Here is a 14,066-nt window from a genome sequence, read left to right as displayed (position 1 = left end):
ATCTCGCCACGCAGCTGCCACCATCTTGGGGACTTGGGACACGAAATGCAGCTTCAGACTCCGCTTCCTCCCCAACAGAAAAACGAACATGGGTTTTTTCAACTGGGAAACACGGGGAAGGGGAAGGCTCTCGGGTGGTCTGGCCAGGGCCGCCCGAGCGATCCTGCTCAGCCCAGCGCTGGCCGTGCGGGCTGCGCCCGCCGGGCAAACCACGCGGGCTGCTCGGTCGGCGCGAGCTGCGGAAATCGCGCGGGCTATGGGATCGGAGGGTCCTGAGGAAGCCTGAGCCAGCAGGTGGGGTGCCTGCTGCTCCCTTCAGAATGCCCCTTTGGGGATACGGGGACTGGGACGAAGGGGGGGGGGGGGGGGGGGCGCCGTTCGCAAGTGGGCTGTCTCTGCATTCCCTTCCGAGATCTGATCGCCGAACACAACTGTGCGGCTACAATAAAATATTTTGGAGCATGTTTGTCTCCTGCCCAAACTAGCTGGATTAATTTCCTTTCTACGGCACCGCAGAATTCGGCACTGCAGATTTCTTTGGGGGACGCTTGGGGAAAATGCAAATGAAGCCAGCGAACAAAACGCTTAACTTCGCCCTTTGAAATATTCAATTGGGCATTCTGAATAACTGAAATATAACTATATTACAATCCTTTCTGAGCAACTGAAAGTTTCCCGCCCATCTTTCCTGATACAATGTTGCTCCCAACTCAGACCCAGGCAAATACAGCACCCCCGCGTGAACCCGGTCCACACCGAACCCCCAGGAGGATTTCCCTTAGCTGCGCAGCTATTTCTTGAGGACTTATCCTCCCAAATGGGTTCCCCCTCCCCGGGGGAACCCCACCACCGGCAAATACCACCCACGGGTTTACTTACCGTCTCCTGGAATGTGGGGTATCTGGGTTAGGTTGGTCCACTGCTGAAGAGGACTCCATGCACAGTCGAAGCTGCCCTCTTTTCCCCTGGAGCTTGCTTTCCATGGAAGCCACTTCTACCAGGGGTGCGCAATGCCCAGGGACTGTTCTTCGGGCTCTCAGCCCCAGTCCATTCGCAGGGTCCGCCCCGTCACCGAGGGGGGGCCCTGCGTGGGCGCCGAACGCTTTGTCACTGCAGGGGGGCCCCATGTGGCTCCAGCTGCTTTGCTGGTGTGGGTTCGAGCCCCGCGTTCGGGCGCCACTCACTTTGTGGCTGTGCCCTTCCGCACCGGGCAGGCGCAGGCCACTGGCTGGCTCAGATCTGCACAGCGGCCAAAGCATTTTCAGTCCGGGTATGCAAGCAGGTTATCTTTACCTGCTGGACTCGGCTTCTCAGCAGCGGCTGGCCCAGATTGTGTTGTGACAACGGCAGTAGATAAAAGGATGGCTCTCAGCTATGCAGGTTTAAAGATGGTTTTATTCAGGCCGAGCTGCGGGAGCTCCGCAGCTCATCCAAACTGCCAGCCAGAGAGACCCTTTGAATTATCTCCCTGATCTTATAAGCGGGGGAGGATTCAGGGGAGGTAACAGGATAGCAAATCAGGGAATTCGGGGGGATAACGGGGGGTGTCTACTTCTAAGCCTCTGACCACTGACAAAAAGGAAAAAGGGGATTTCCCCGGGCACCGACCTATCACTCGACGCCTCTCTGGGAATTTCCCAGGCCTGGGAGGGGTCTTGAAGTGACAGACAGGATGCCCCAGAGTGGGGGGGGTGAGAGGGGATTGACAATGATAGGTGGGGGGTGGGATGATTGACATGAAACAACCTGTTATACAGAAAACTCAAAGAGGATGGACTGTTACAGAACTGGGGGCACAGTGGAATGAACCATAACATAAAACTTTTCATAAAACTTACAAAAATACTTAAGAACTTGATAAAATAATTCTTGCACCGCCACAAGAGCTGAACTACATCCACAGCAAAAACTTTCTCAGTTTGCCATCTCACTCCAGAACAAGAAGTTTTATTGTTTCATATTATTCATTCTTTATACTTATATGCACTTTATTTATTAAGTAAAATAGTTTTTTCCACTTTTCTCCAAAGAAGTTTTTTACCAAACCAGTTAAAGGGAAGGGCCATTTAAGTTTGGTTCCCAGAGGGATCCTATTCAAGAGTTTTCTCCCAAATTTGTCCCTAAACCAAGACAACCAGACTTCTCTGGGGTAAACTATGGAAAAATGGACTGTTCTTTGTAGCATCTTAGTGTTGTTGGGAAGAATGCTAATTCTGACCAAAATTGAGGACTAATGTAATTGAGATTTAATTAAGAACTTTAAAGGCCCTGCTCCTGGGTCAAAAGGAGGTCTCAGCCCTTGAGACGAAGATTATTTTAGACTAGAAGAAGTATTCATAAACAGTACCCCAAATCCACTGAGAGGCCTTACTAATAGAACATCACAGTCTGCAAAAACTCCGTGTGCTTGCAGACATGTGCCAATAAGAGACACTAGACTATTGTGTCTTGTAGCAAACGTCTCTATGAAACTCCAGAGAGACTCTTCTCCTAAAGTAATGAATGATTATCTTTAAATAGTGAAACTGACTGAAAATCACAAGTTGCATCTTTCTATGTTGTTTAATAAGAAAGTTAATAGTTTGTAAGGGGAGGGAAGAGTGTTTTAAAGTTTCATTTTATTTTAGTTTATGTTTTCTTTTTCTCAACTCTTTTTCTATTCTTTTAATGTGTGTTAATAAAACTATTTTGTTCATTTTTAAGCTTAAGCCTGCTTTACTTTTTCTCCTAATCTCTCCTTCCCACAGAAAAAGAATAAATACTAAAACCTCTACATTAATTGGTGTTTCCGCCCGGTTCCATTAAATTAAAACCATTACAGCAGAGGAAAAGTTGATCTTACTGTTATGGACTTTATCCACTTCCAAGTCACATCAATTAGTCAAAGCAGGCTCATGGAGACTGGAACTAATTTACAACACTGAACAGACCCGCCAGCTTCTCTGATGGATTTCCAGGCAAATACTGGGACTTCAGATAGAACCTGGAACTGAAAAACCACCAGCAACAGAAATCCAGCTTAATGGTTCCAGTAATGACCCATTTTGCAGCATGAGAAACAAAGCCCTGATTGTGATAAGAATAAAGGGAAATATCTCCTGTAGAGACTCCAGGGTTATGTTTATCTAATCTTTGAAAAAAAGAAAGGAGTCATAAAAGATTTAATAAAAAATATTGAGCATCTTTAAAGGAAGTTTTCAAATGTTTTCTTATCCCTGAGAGCTCATTTTGACAGAAATTGATTGTGATAAAGAATTATGAATCAGATAGCAGGGAAATTAAATTAAGCTGATTATTACCTTGTCAGATACACACATTATGTCATGTTCGTTGCTTTAGACTTTTGCAAAACGATTGTTTCACTCAGGCTTAATAAAATTAGAATATCCTAAGCAATACACACAGGCGTGACTGTAAAACATCTTTGGTTTTAGACATTTAGATTTTATTTCGATTATTTTGATATTTTTATTATTTATATTGTCTTATTATTCTATATAATTAGCCTACTTATATAATTATCTAGATTATTTGGATTATTAAATATGCATATTTAGATTAGAAATATGCAATATGAAATATTTTATTCTCTGAAATCCCCCTTATTTATGTAAGGGCTGTGAGCAGCCTCTGTGCTGAGTTTCGGTCTGGCAGCTCCTCACAGCGACCAGCACCATTGGAAGACCCGGGAAAGCTTGCCCAAAACCTGGATCCTGCAGCCCCTTTGATTTTCCCTTTTGAACCACGTTGATGCAGCTGATCCAGGCTGAGTTCCTTAATAAAGAGCAGCAAAGGGAAGCAGGAGCCTAGGAGACTCTCTCAGTACATATTCTCCCAGTGAAAGCAGCTCCACTCGCACATGAAATTAGTTACAGATTGTTCACGTCGGGCCTTTCCCTCACGGAATGGTAATGAAGGGAGCTGCTTCCAAAACAAGCAAGGCCACTGACCCTACTCGGGGTTCCATTGGAAAAATACTGTTTGAAACAAGAAAGTTGGGAGCCAAGTGCTGTTGTGAGCTCAAATCAGCCAGAGCAAGAGGTGAAGGCAGAACTGCAGAGAGAATCCTGAAAATAAAGTCAATCCTTCATCAAACCAAAGCTCATCAAAGCGCTGATTAAAAAAAATTACCACTAAAATCCATTTCCATCAGTGCATACTGAGTGTTTCCTTATGTATAAAACAGAAGAATTATCACAGGTCAAAAGCAGAACAACAGATAAAAAACCCCAATATTTAACTAAAAATGAAATTTAAACCCAAGTTTTATGCACAAGGTTACTCACTATCGCACTCCTAACAGATCTCAGAGACCTAAATTACCCCCAAAAGCAGCAAAGGACTGTTTTGAAGAGTATTTAGTGCAGACTGACCCCATTCAGCTGATGGCCCTGTAGATGTGCTGCCAAGCTGGATTTTGGGATCAAAGCCCCAGCACGGGCACATCCTACAGCGAGTGGATGCTGCCCAAACAAAGGTTCCACAGGAGAGACATTTCCCTGAACCAACCAGCTTTCCTTTAACTGCTCCAACCAGTCATTTCTGTAGGATCCATGAAAGCAAAGCCTGAGGTGCCCTCTGCTGGTTCATGAACAACTGAATAGAAATATTAAAATTGAAGATTTTTAGGTCTGGGAAAGCCAAATTCAATCCCAAACTCAAACCCACACCACCTTGCCAGTTTTCCAGTGGTCCCTTGTTCTGTGTGTAAGGACAGAAAACCCTCAGAGATGTTTAAGCACGGGGCTCTCTCAGACTAAACATTTTTAAAAACCCCATAAAATTAGTTTATGTTGTTATACTTAATATTAATTACTCCCCAATTGTTCCAAATCTCTCTCAGTAGTATCTACTTTATTTTCTTCTTGTTTTCTCCCCATAAAGATTGAATTCTCTGGATGTCTTCCCACAGGAAAGACCTTGCTTGTCCATCCATGTATAGAGAGAGACCTGTAGCAGCCACACAACCTGGACACACATCCAGAATGAGTTGTCTGTACAATTTTATTTACTACCTGCAGTTACATTTACAAACTGTCCCATACAAGTAAAGCAGTTTTCAAAGTGAACTCAACCAGAGCTACAAAAATTATTCTCTTTCTATACATGGCACCAGCTTCAGAATTTGTCTATACACAACTGCTGATTATGTTTAACAAAAATTCACTAATTTTTGGCTCTGAGGATCTCCACAAAGGCAACTTTTTAAGTTTTATCCCATTGCAATCATGACATTAAAGTTCTTGTTCTTGTTTTGCTTCCCTCTCCTTTCATCTGAAGCTTTGCATGGCTTTGTTTTGGAATTCTAATGAAGACAAAGCTACCACAAACCAGCAGTTTTAGTAACAGAGGATAAAAATGCTGAGCAAAACCATCCAACAACATTTTAAGCAATGTTTCACAGAAATATTGAAATTTTAGCTGGCAATAAGGTTCCAGAAAAGCACAAACAAGTGATTTAACGTGAAATGAACTTTACAAACAGTCAACTTACAAAGACAAAACAAGGTCGGAGTGAGGAGCCAGAGCTGCTCAGGGAAGAGAAATGTTTTGAGGAGCCTGAAGAGAGGAAGGATGAAACTCAAATATTGCTTTAAGAGTAACTTTCAGCTTTAAGCATTTCCAAATGTCATGAGAAAAATGTATATATTTAAAATATAACTTCAACCTTCCTGGATGCAGCTCCTAGCCACAATGAAAGCATTTCCCCAGGAAAGGGCAGGAGTTCTGTACACAGGAGCTGCCAGCCCCAAACCCTGGTATGGCTGAAATACACAGCAGCTCCTTAAGTGAAGTCAACAGGGCAAAAATTCCCTATCTCAAACACTTATTTCTTCCTAAGCCTCATTGCATCACAGTCCCCCAGACATAACCTTAATTATGTCAGTCAAACCTTTGTATTTGTTAATTCCTCTCAAGAGACAGCACTGGAAATCTGTGTTGGTCCTGGAGTTCACCAGCCTGGGATAAGATCAAAACTCCACAGCAATCAATAAAATCATGAAGCTTAGTTAACCTTTCTGTTGCAACAATCTCAGTCCCAGTCTATTTTTAAATCCCTCCAAGGCTCACAGCAAGGCAACATACTGGGAAAATCAACCATGTAGGAGCTCAGAATCACTGCCTGACCCTCAACTAATTCCAGAATGGCCCAAACCAGTCGAACAGCAGCATCATTTTTAACATTAAAAGAAGCCAGACACAGTAGCTGGAGCTGTCTGCTATCAGACACTGAATCCTCAGTATTACATGGACAGCTCCAAGTAAACTCCAGTGTGGAGCGATTCCACACCAGGAAGCTTCCAGCACTCTCATGATATGAAGTAACTGAATATTAAAAAGCTGAAGGAGTTCCAGCAAGGCAAAGGCACACACATAGCCACCCCAGCTGGGTAACTGGGTTGCATAGATACACCATGATCTTGGTTACAATGTTCAGAAGCAGCCAGGGAAGAAAATGCAGGAAAAAGTCCCTTTCTAGGATGTTTTATTGATCATTTGACAGGATCGTGGCCAGACTACAGCTGTCAATAGGTGTTTTTTAGTCACCTTCCAACTTCTCCTGTTTACAGGAAGAACACTCAAGATGTTTACATTTATTTTTAACCCCAGTTTCTTTCTAACAAGTGAAAAGACCCCATTTTAAACTCACAGATTTAATTCAGCTGCCAGTGTGAGAGAGGATACCACAACATTTCAGGTTGTTTTGTCTATCTTATTTTCCTGATTTTATTTTTACACTAACCTCGATTACTTCAGTACATAACATCCTGCTCAACCCTTGGAGTGAGTTGGGTAATGTTGGAACCCTGGAGAGCTAGTATCGTCACAGGGTAACACATTCAAAATAATATCTGAAACTGCTCTAAAAAGTTTAATTGTTTTTGCACATTTTCATTGAAAAAATCCTGCTTGAATAAAAAAGTGAGGCTTTTTTTCTTTTCCTTATACAATTCCCTAACACTGGAAAACACATGTGGCCCTGAGCACCAGGCAATTAAGAACCAATTCCAAGCCTGGTGCTCCACACCTTCCCTCACCCCTACAAAGACAAAACATAAAAATGAGCCCAAAAAAATTAGGAAGAGAATTTGAATGTCACTGTTTATCACATCACAAGTGGTCTCAGCTACAAATTTCTACAACCATTTCTTACTTTATAACTGCACCAAGAGTTTGAAGCTACTGAGAGCAGCCAGACTCTCTCACTATGCAGAAATATAAAGGGATTGCTAAAATTAGTGAATCCCTACAACCAGAATATTACAAACAATGGGATTTTATCTGCAGAGAGCAACAGACCTGGCAAAGAGTCCAAAAATATATTTTATTCCTCCTGTGCTAAAGTGATGCCACCATACAAGTCCCCAGTTATATGAAATCAGCTTTTGGTAACTCATTTTTGAACTAAACTGCTAATTTCAGCACATTCATCCTAACTTTTAAAGACTAAAAAACTCAAAGTCCACTTATTTGTTTCAACAAGTGCATTTTCCAGGAGGTCCACACTGTCCATCCCTGTGTGTTCCAGGAGTTTGGTTCTATAGGAAAATGATCTACAACAATCATCTGAACTGATACATCAGTTCTCCAACCATAAGCAGTTCTCATAATTAAAAAAAAAAAAATCATAATTTAAATATATCTCACTAACACTGCTTTGCTTGTAACTAGAACGTACCACCATTAGTAGCAGACTTAGAACATCAACTTCAATTTGTGAAAAAAGTTTGCAAAAAATAGATCAACTTCCAAATGTACAGAAAAGGACATTAGAGCTGATATTTTTGGGTCACAATGTATTTTAGAAAGACTAGCAAGCTGGGAATAAAGCACACTATATTACAAATATTCAAACACCTAAGCTGGACTGTTTTACACCTTGAGTGTAGTGCAGGGTTAGTTCCAGACAGGGAATTTGGAAGCAGCTCCAAAGAACTGCAGCTCTGTTCACTTAGACTTGATCACGTAGGCGGGCCAGTCTCTGTGACAGCTCATCCTGCACAGTTGGAAAACAAAAAGGGAAAACCAACCATCAGCAACAGGAAAAGCAACTTTTGCCATCTGATGTCCAGCTCATGAGAAATTCTCTCATGGCTTAACAAGATTTGCTTAAGACCTCAAGCATGGCTGTGAGGGAGGAGTTTCAGAACACAGAATTAAGCAGAGAAAGGGTTAGGGTTTTGTGGGATTTTTCAAAGAACATGGAATATTTGATAGGACAGGGGGGCTGAAATCCTTCCCTGTGAGGGTGGGGAGGCCCTGGCACAGGTTCCCAGAGAAGCTGTGCCTGCCCCATCCCTGGGAATGTCCAAGGCCAGGTTGGACAGAGCTTGGAGCAACCTGGGCTAGTGGAAGGTGTCCCTGCCCATGGCACTAGATGAGTTTTAAGGTCCCTTCCCTTTAACATTCAACAAATGTATTGTTAAAATTACTTTGATAGCAAGACTTTTAACCACACAGTTTCCTTGGGACAGCTGAAATAGAATTTAACAATTTAGCATTTTGTTTTGACTGAGTGAAGCATTAATTCTCACATTCCACTTCTCCAGAAAACATTGACCTCACTGAATTCCACCATTTACCTGTTCTGCTGAGGCCACGCTTGTACCAACAGAACCTGTCTGTCCTTGAGGTAGTTCCATGTTTAGATCAAGGCTAACAGGAGAAAACAGAGCAAACACCAAGTCAGGCACAGGTGGATCAAGGGGGAAGCACCATAATTGACAGCAAAGAAACAATGAGACAGCACCCCCTGAACATTCCAGAGTTACACAAGCTGGTAAGTAATTCTGACTTACTACCAGGACAAGCCAGGTATGTCCAGAGGTAAAAGGAAAATTGTGTTTTTTCTCTGCTTCCAAGAGACAGACATAAAACAAGTGTATTTAACCTTAGATATAACCAGGAAGGGTTGTGGGAACCAAGATTTATTCAAGAAATAGAAATTTCACTTACCCTGCTTCATCTGCCATTTCCTGCAGGAGCATGTCCACTTGGTTCTAAAGGAAAAAACAAAATGGATTGTTGCATTTGGAGCTTCTGACAACCTCTTGTTAGATTTTCAGAGAACAGGAATTATTTTAACTAAACTGATTTAAAAGTAAATGCCTTTGGCAGAATAGTTTTGTGCTTAACCACTAGAAGGTATGAACTCAGAAATAAGGAGCAGAGGTGCTCAGCAGTTAAAATGACATTAATTGAACTCTGGCTTGTAAATAATGCTTCTACAGAATTCAACTTATCTGTAAAAAACCCCAAACATATGCCTGAATGTTTCAAGTGCTGTTAATGAACAATTTAGACACATAATTTAAAATCACCTTGCTAAAATATATTCTATTATTCTTACTTGTGGCGTTGTTAATGTCGTAGTGTTGCTCATTGTGTCTTCCATCTGTTGTGTCTGAACATCCAGTGTCTCAAACTGGTGCTCAAATTTGTCCATTAGTGCAGATATCTATGAAAAACATGAATCAAATCACTTCAGATAACAGAAATAATACATCTCAACTGGAAAACTCTTGATTGAATTTCCCTTTCTAAAACTTGTACCTGTTGTCCCTTCTGCTTTTGATGTCAGCTCCAAAAATATTAAGTCTATTTACCTTTTCCAAGTTCATGCTCTTCAAGGTGGCATCCATTGACTTCACCACCCCTGCCATCGACTTTGTTACCTGAAACAAGGGGAAGGAAATTATTACAAGGAAAAAATGAGCAGTTTAGGAACAAATCCTTCCCTGTGAGGGTGGGGAGGCCCTGGCCCTCACATCTGGTTCCCAGAGAAGCTGTGGCTGCCTCTGGATCCCTGGAAGTGTCCAAGGCCAGGTTGGATGGGGCTTGGAGCAACCTGGGATAGTGGAAGGTGTCTCTGTCCATGGCAGGGGGTGACACTGGATGGGCTTTAAGGTCCCTTCCAACCCAAATTATTCTGGGATTCTGTTATTTCTTACCCAGCTCTCTCATCTCTTTCCACAGAGCTTTGACAGTATCAAATAGAAGGGAATATCCTATTGCCATCTGGAATGTCATATTGTAAATAGCTCCTACCATTCCCAGCTCTAGAAATTAACTCAGCCACTTGAAATACACATTCTGAGGCAAAATTCACTAAAAATGAGCTTTATATGGCATTCATTTCTGTAGACTTGAGACCTGACACTGTTAAGGGATACATTTGGTCCATAGGTCACAATAAACTTTCAAGATGAAGAGCAGTAAATCAGTTTACCTTAAACAACTATTTGAGCCAGAAAAGATCTCTGGAATCACAACTCCTACCTCATGACTTTATTTTGAAGGGGAGAAGTATCTTTGTGAAATAATCCAAAGAGCAGCTGCCAGAGGAAATCTAGCACCTGATTCTTGGCTACCTCTAAAAGCAAAAGTGGAAGTTCCCAGCTCGTTCCAGCTGGGATGAAACCACTCCAGAGAAGATGAGAAGTCTTCTCCTTGCCCCTGCAGGATGGGGAGAGCCTCACCTTGCCTATGGTGACAGCAGTCTGAACTCTGGCTGCCACAGCGTCCACGCGGGCACTCATGCGCAGGAAGTTGATGGCCTGGTTCTTCTGGCGGATGGCGTTCTCCGCGTGGATCCGCGCCACTTCCATGTTCCCCTTCTGAATGGCCTTGGCAAAGAGGGAGAGACAAAAGGAAAAGCCTTTTACCCTTGCCCGCTCTTGTACATAGGATTTCTGTGTAGTCTGTTTTGGCTTTGAAAGAAACATTCATTAGTCACTATATCTTTTTCTATTAAAAAAGAAAACAAATCCCTCCCTCCTCCCACAGTAGATCCCAAACATTTCCAAAATGAGAACTTCTAACTTCTTTCCAAGGAAGGCATTGGAAAGAATGCACTTCAAATAGGCAGATTTGCAGAGCTACAGGTACATAATTTCTGTTCCTGAAAACATTTTCAGTCTCAAGACAAAAACACAAAGTTGGTACAGCTGTATCTCATGGGCAAAAAATACACCAAATCAATTTAGTCTCTCTCTTCACTACTTCAAGGACTCAAAAGCTGTTTTGAAGTTCCTCTCCACAAGCCCATTTTAATACAAGCTGATGAACATGAAGTGGTTTTAACTCTGAGAACAACAGTCTCTACCAAAGCACATACAAGACAATCCTCTAGGGAAGCAAATGCCAGAAGCTGTCCATGAGGATGCACAAGGATTTATCCTCATGTTTATTAATAAGCACAGGAAGATTTATAGTCACATTTTTAAAATCACAAACATTGACCACATGATTATTAGCATGCACACCAGGGAAATGACAAAACACCAGATGTCTTCCTGCTCTAACAGGCAAGCAACAGATCTAAAAAGCTTGGTTCAGACTTACCTTCTTAATTTTAGCTTTCTCAGCCTTTTCTTCTTTGTCGCATTTTTTGGAGTTCCTGTTGAGCTCCTTTGCAGCAAACTTCAAATTAAAGAGGTGTTCTGCAGTGCAAGTTAAGGGACCAAACCTATTTCAGAGTGATAAATCCAACCACCAAACACCCCCCAAGAGGAACTGAGAGTGGTTCTCTGCCGGTTACTTTCACTCCCATACCCAAAGCCTGAGACTCTCAGTGAAATTATGTGAAATCCTGACTTGCCTGGAACCTCTCCATCCAAAAAAAAGCCCAAAGTCACTAAGGAACACAACAAATGAACAGTGTAACAGCAAACTGGCTCAGCTGGCCACAGCCAGCTATAACCCAGCAGGATCTTGGATTTAAACTGCTCATCCAACTCCTTCCCAGTCCTGGGTCATGTGAGTGATCCCCAGGCTCCCTGACAGGTCCATCATCTGACTTTTGGGCAGAGAGCACTTCAGTAAAGAAGAGAAACTTTAAAAACATAAGTTCAACTGCTTATACTGAAAGCTCCAAGAAAACAGTAAGACAAGCCTTCAGAGTGATTTGGAATGAATGCACTAAACTATTACTGACAGAGAATAGTGTGCTGTAAAAATAACAATAAAAAACATTCTCTTAAAATACTGTTGATGAAAGCTACCAAATAATACAAGCCTTTCTCAAACAATATGTAAGTACAAAGCTTTGTAGGTTTCTTTCCTGCCGCCTATGATATCCCAAGAGGAAGATGCAGCAGGTATTAAGATGATTAACAATTAAATGGAAGCACAAAGCTAAACATTATGAGTACTTGAGGTTTCTTCAATATTTCAAGCACATAAATTATTCCAGAGCTGTTTTCTGCTTTAAAGTCCAGCTATTCCTCTTACTCTGACAGCAACCTGGAGACCTTAGGAATGTCTTTGTTATCTTATAAACATCACAGGCAGGCTACAAACAGGTAACATGCCTGACTTTGCATTTAGAATATCTATTAATGTAGGTACCAGTACCAGAGCAGCTTATTTTCAAATAACTTCCTCAGTTACTCAGCTGGGGAATTTACCTGACATTAAACCAGCTCACCAATCCCTGAGGAGCACATTCCTGCTCCTCCCTTCAAGTGTCTTTCTCAAAACTCAAGAACAAACCCGAGTTTGCCACAACCTGAGTGGAACCCAACTTCCACCTCAGTTTGTGACTCACAGTCAGCTGCTCCAGCAATCCCATCAGACCCTACCAGCACTGCCTGCACATTCCAACCTCACTGAGACCTTTGGAATCTGTAAGAGTTTTCTGCCCCTGTGGGTTAAGATGGTTTTATACAGCATGAAAGTTCCAGTCAGCCCACGTAGGGCTCTGTGTGTAAATTCTTTCCAAGAGCAGGAAGCACAGCTGACGGTGTCTGTTTGGGGGACAGCCCTGCTGACATCACTCCAGTCTATACACAGGTATGCTGTCCCTGCAGCACAATTTGCACTATTTTTAGTAGAAATTGTGTTTTCTGCCTCAGGAACTGGGCTGTCCCTCCACCTACCACAACACTGCCTCTCCCTCCTCACTCCCAACCAAGGCTGCCTGATCATACCTTGGGAAGAGACACTGAACTTCCCACTCACTTCCTTGTCCCTTCAAGGTGATGAAACCACAGGAGCACGGAATAACTGAGATTAGAAGGAAATTCTGGAGATCACCCAGTCCAACCCCCCTGCCCTGGCAGGGTCACCTGGAGCAGGTGACACAGGAACGTGTCCAGGTGGGTTTGGGATGTCTCGAGACAGAGACTCCACACCCCCTATAGCAGTTGTTCCAGTGCTCTGCCCCCTCCATGGAAAATTCTTCGTGTTGAGGTGGAATTCCTTGGTTTTTAGTTTATGGCCACTGCTTCTCATCCTGGTGCTGGGCACCACTGAACAGAGCCTGGCACCATCCACTGACATCCCCTGGAGATATTGGTATGGAATATGAGATCCCTTCTCGGTTTTCTCGTCTTCAGAAGAGAATTCCGAAGCTGAGATCTCAGCCCCTGCCAGTGTCACACCTAGCCCTCCCCCTGCTCCTGCCGCTGCCCCTCGGGCCCCACGACCACCGCCATGAGTGAGGGATTCGCCTCCTCGTTCCCCGCGCCCCGGGGGCTCCCCCCGGCGGGGAGGCCTCGCTCTCCACCGCCACCGCCACCGCCACCTTCCCCGCCCCGGCGGCTCCTGGCCCGTCCTGCCCGCGGTCCCGCCCGAGGATACTCTCCATGTTGGACATGCTGGCGGCCCCGGGGGGAGCGGCGCGACTCCGGACCGGGTTGGAGCAGCGCTGGACCCGGGGGGAGCGGCGGCTCCGGCGGCTCCGGGTTCCAACCCCGTGACGAGCCGGGGCGGGGCCACGCCTGCGGCTTTGGGCTGGGAGAGACCGGGAACCTCATCCCGGCCCTCCCCTGCTGTGGGCGGGAATGCATTCATAGATTGGGGTGCTCCAAATGCCGGCCAGCCGGGCCTTGGGCGTTTCCAGGGATGCGGGAGCCACAGCTTCTCTTCAAAATCTATTCCAGGGCCTCACCGCACTCACAGGGAAGATTTTCCTCCTAATATCCAATCTAAGTGACAGAATATCCTGAGTTGGAAGGGATCCACAAAGATCATCAATCTGGTTCCTGGCCCTGCACTGACACCCCAACAATCTCACCCTGTGCATCACTGGGAGCGTTGTCCAAACGCTCCTGCAGCTCTGG

At 43.9% G+C, this 14,066-nt stretch overlaps 1 protein-coding gene across 1 annotated transcript; it reads right to left on the bottom strand.

The window, feature by feature from the left end:
• Positions 1-4,986: 4,986 nt before the first annotated feature.
• Positions 4,987-13,711, bottom strand: LOC120764930 (charged multivesicular body protein 1b-like). Its single transcript, XM_040089094.1, has 8 exons — positions 13,585-13,711; positions 11,347-11,444; positions 10,482-10,628; positions 9,609-9,677; positions 9,353-9,460; positions 8,959-9,002; positions 8,586-8,658; positions 4,987-7,999 (listed from the first exon to the last, which is right to left on the bottom strand). The coding sequence occupies exons 1-8, from the start codon at positions 13,598-13,600 to the stop codon at positions 7,955-7,957; spliced, it is 600 nt and encodes a 199-aa protein (XP_039945028.1). The 5' UTR covers positions 13,601-13,711; the 3' UTR covers positions 4,987-7,954.
• Between the last annotated feature and the right edge of the window lie 355 nt (positions 13,712-14,066).

This window comes from Hirundo rustica, chromosome W, assembly GCF_015227805.2.
Source record: "Hirundo rustica isolate bHirRus1 chromosome W, bHirRus1.pri.v3, whole genome shotgun sequence".
Lineage (NCBI taxonomy): Eukaryota > Metazoa > Chordata > Aves > Passeriformes > Hirundinidae > Hirundo > Hirundo rustica.
This window is presented reverse-complemented; position numbering and strand designations above follow the sequence as displayed.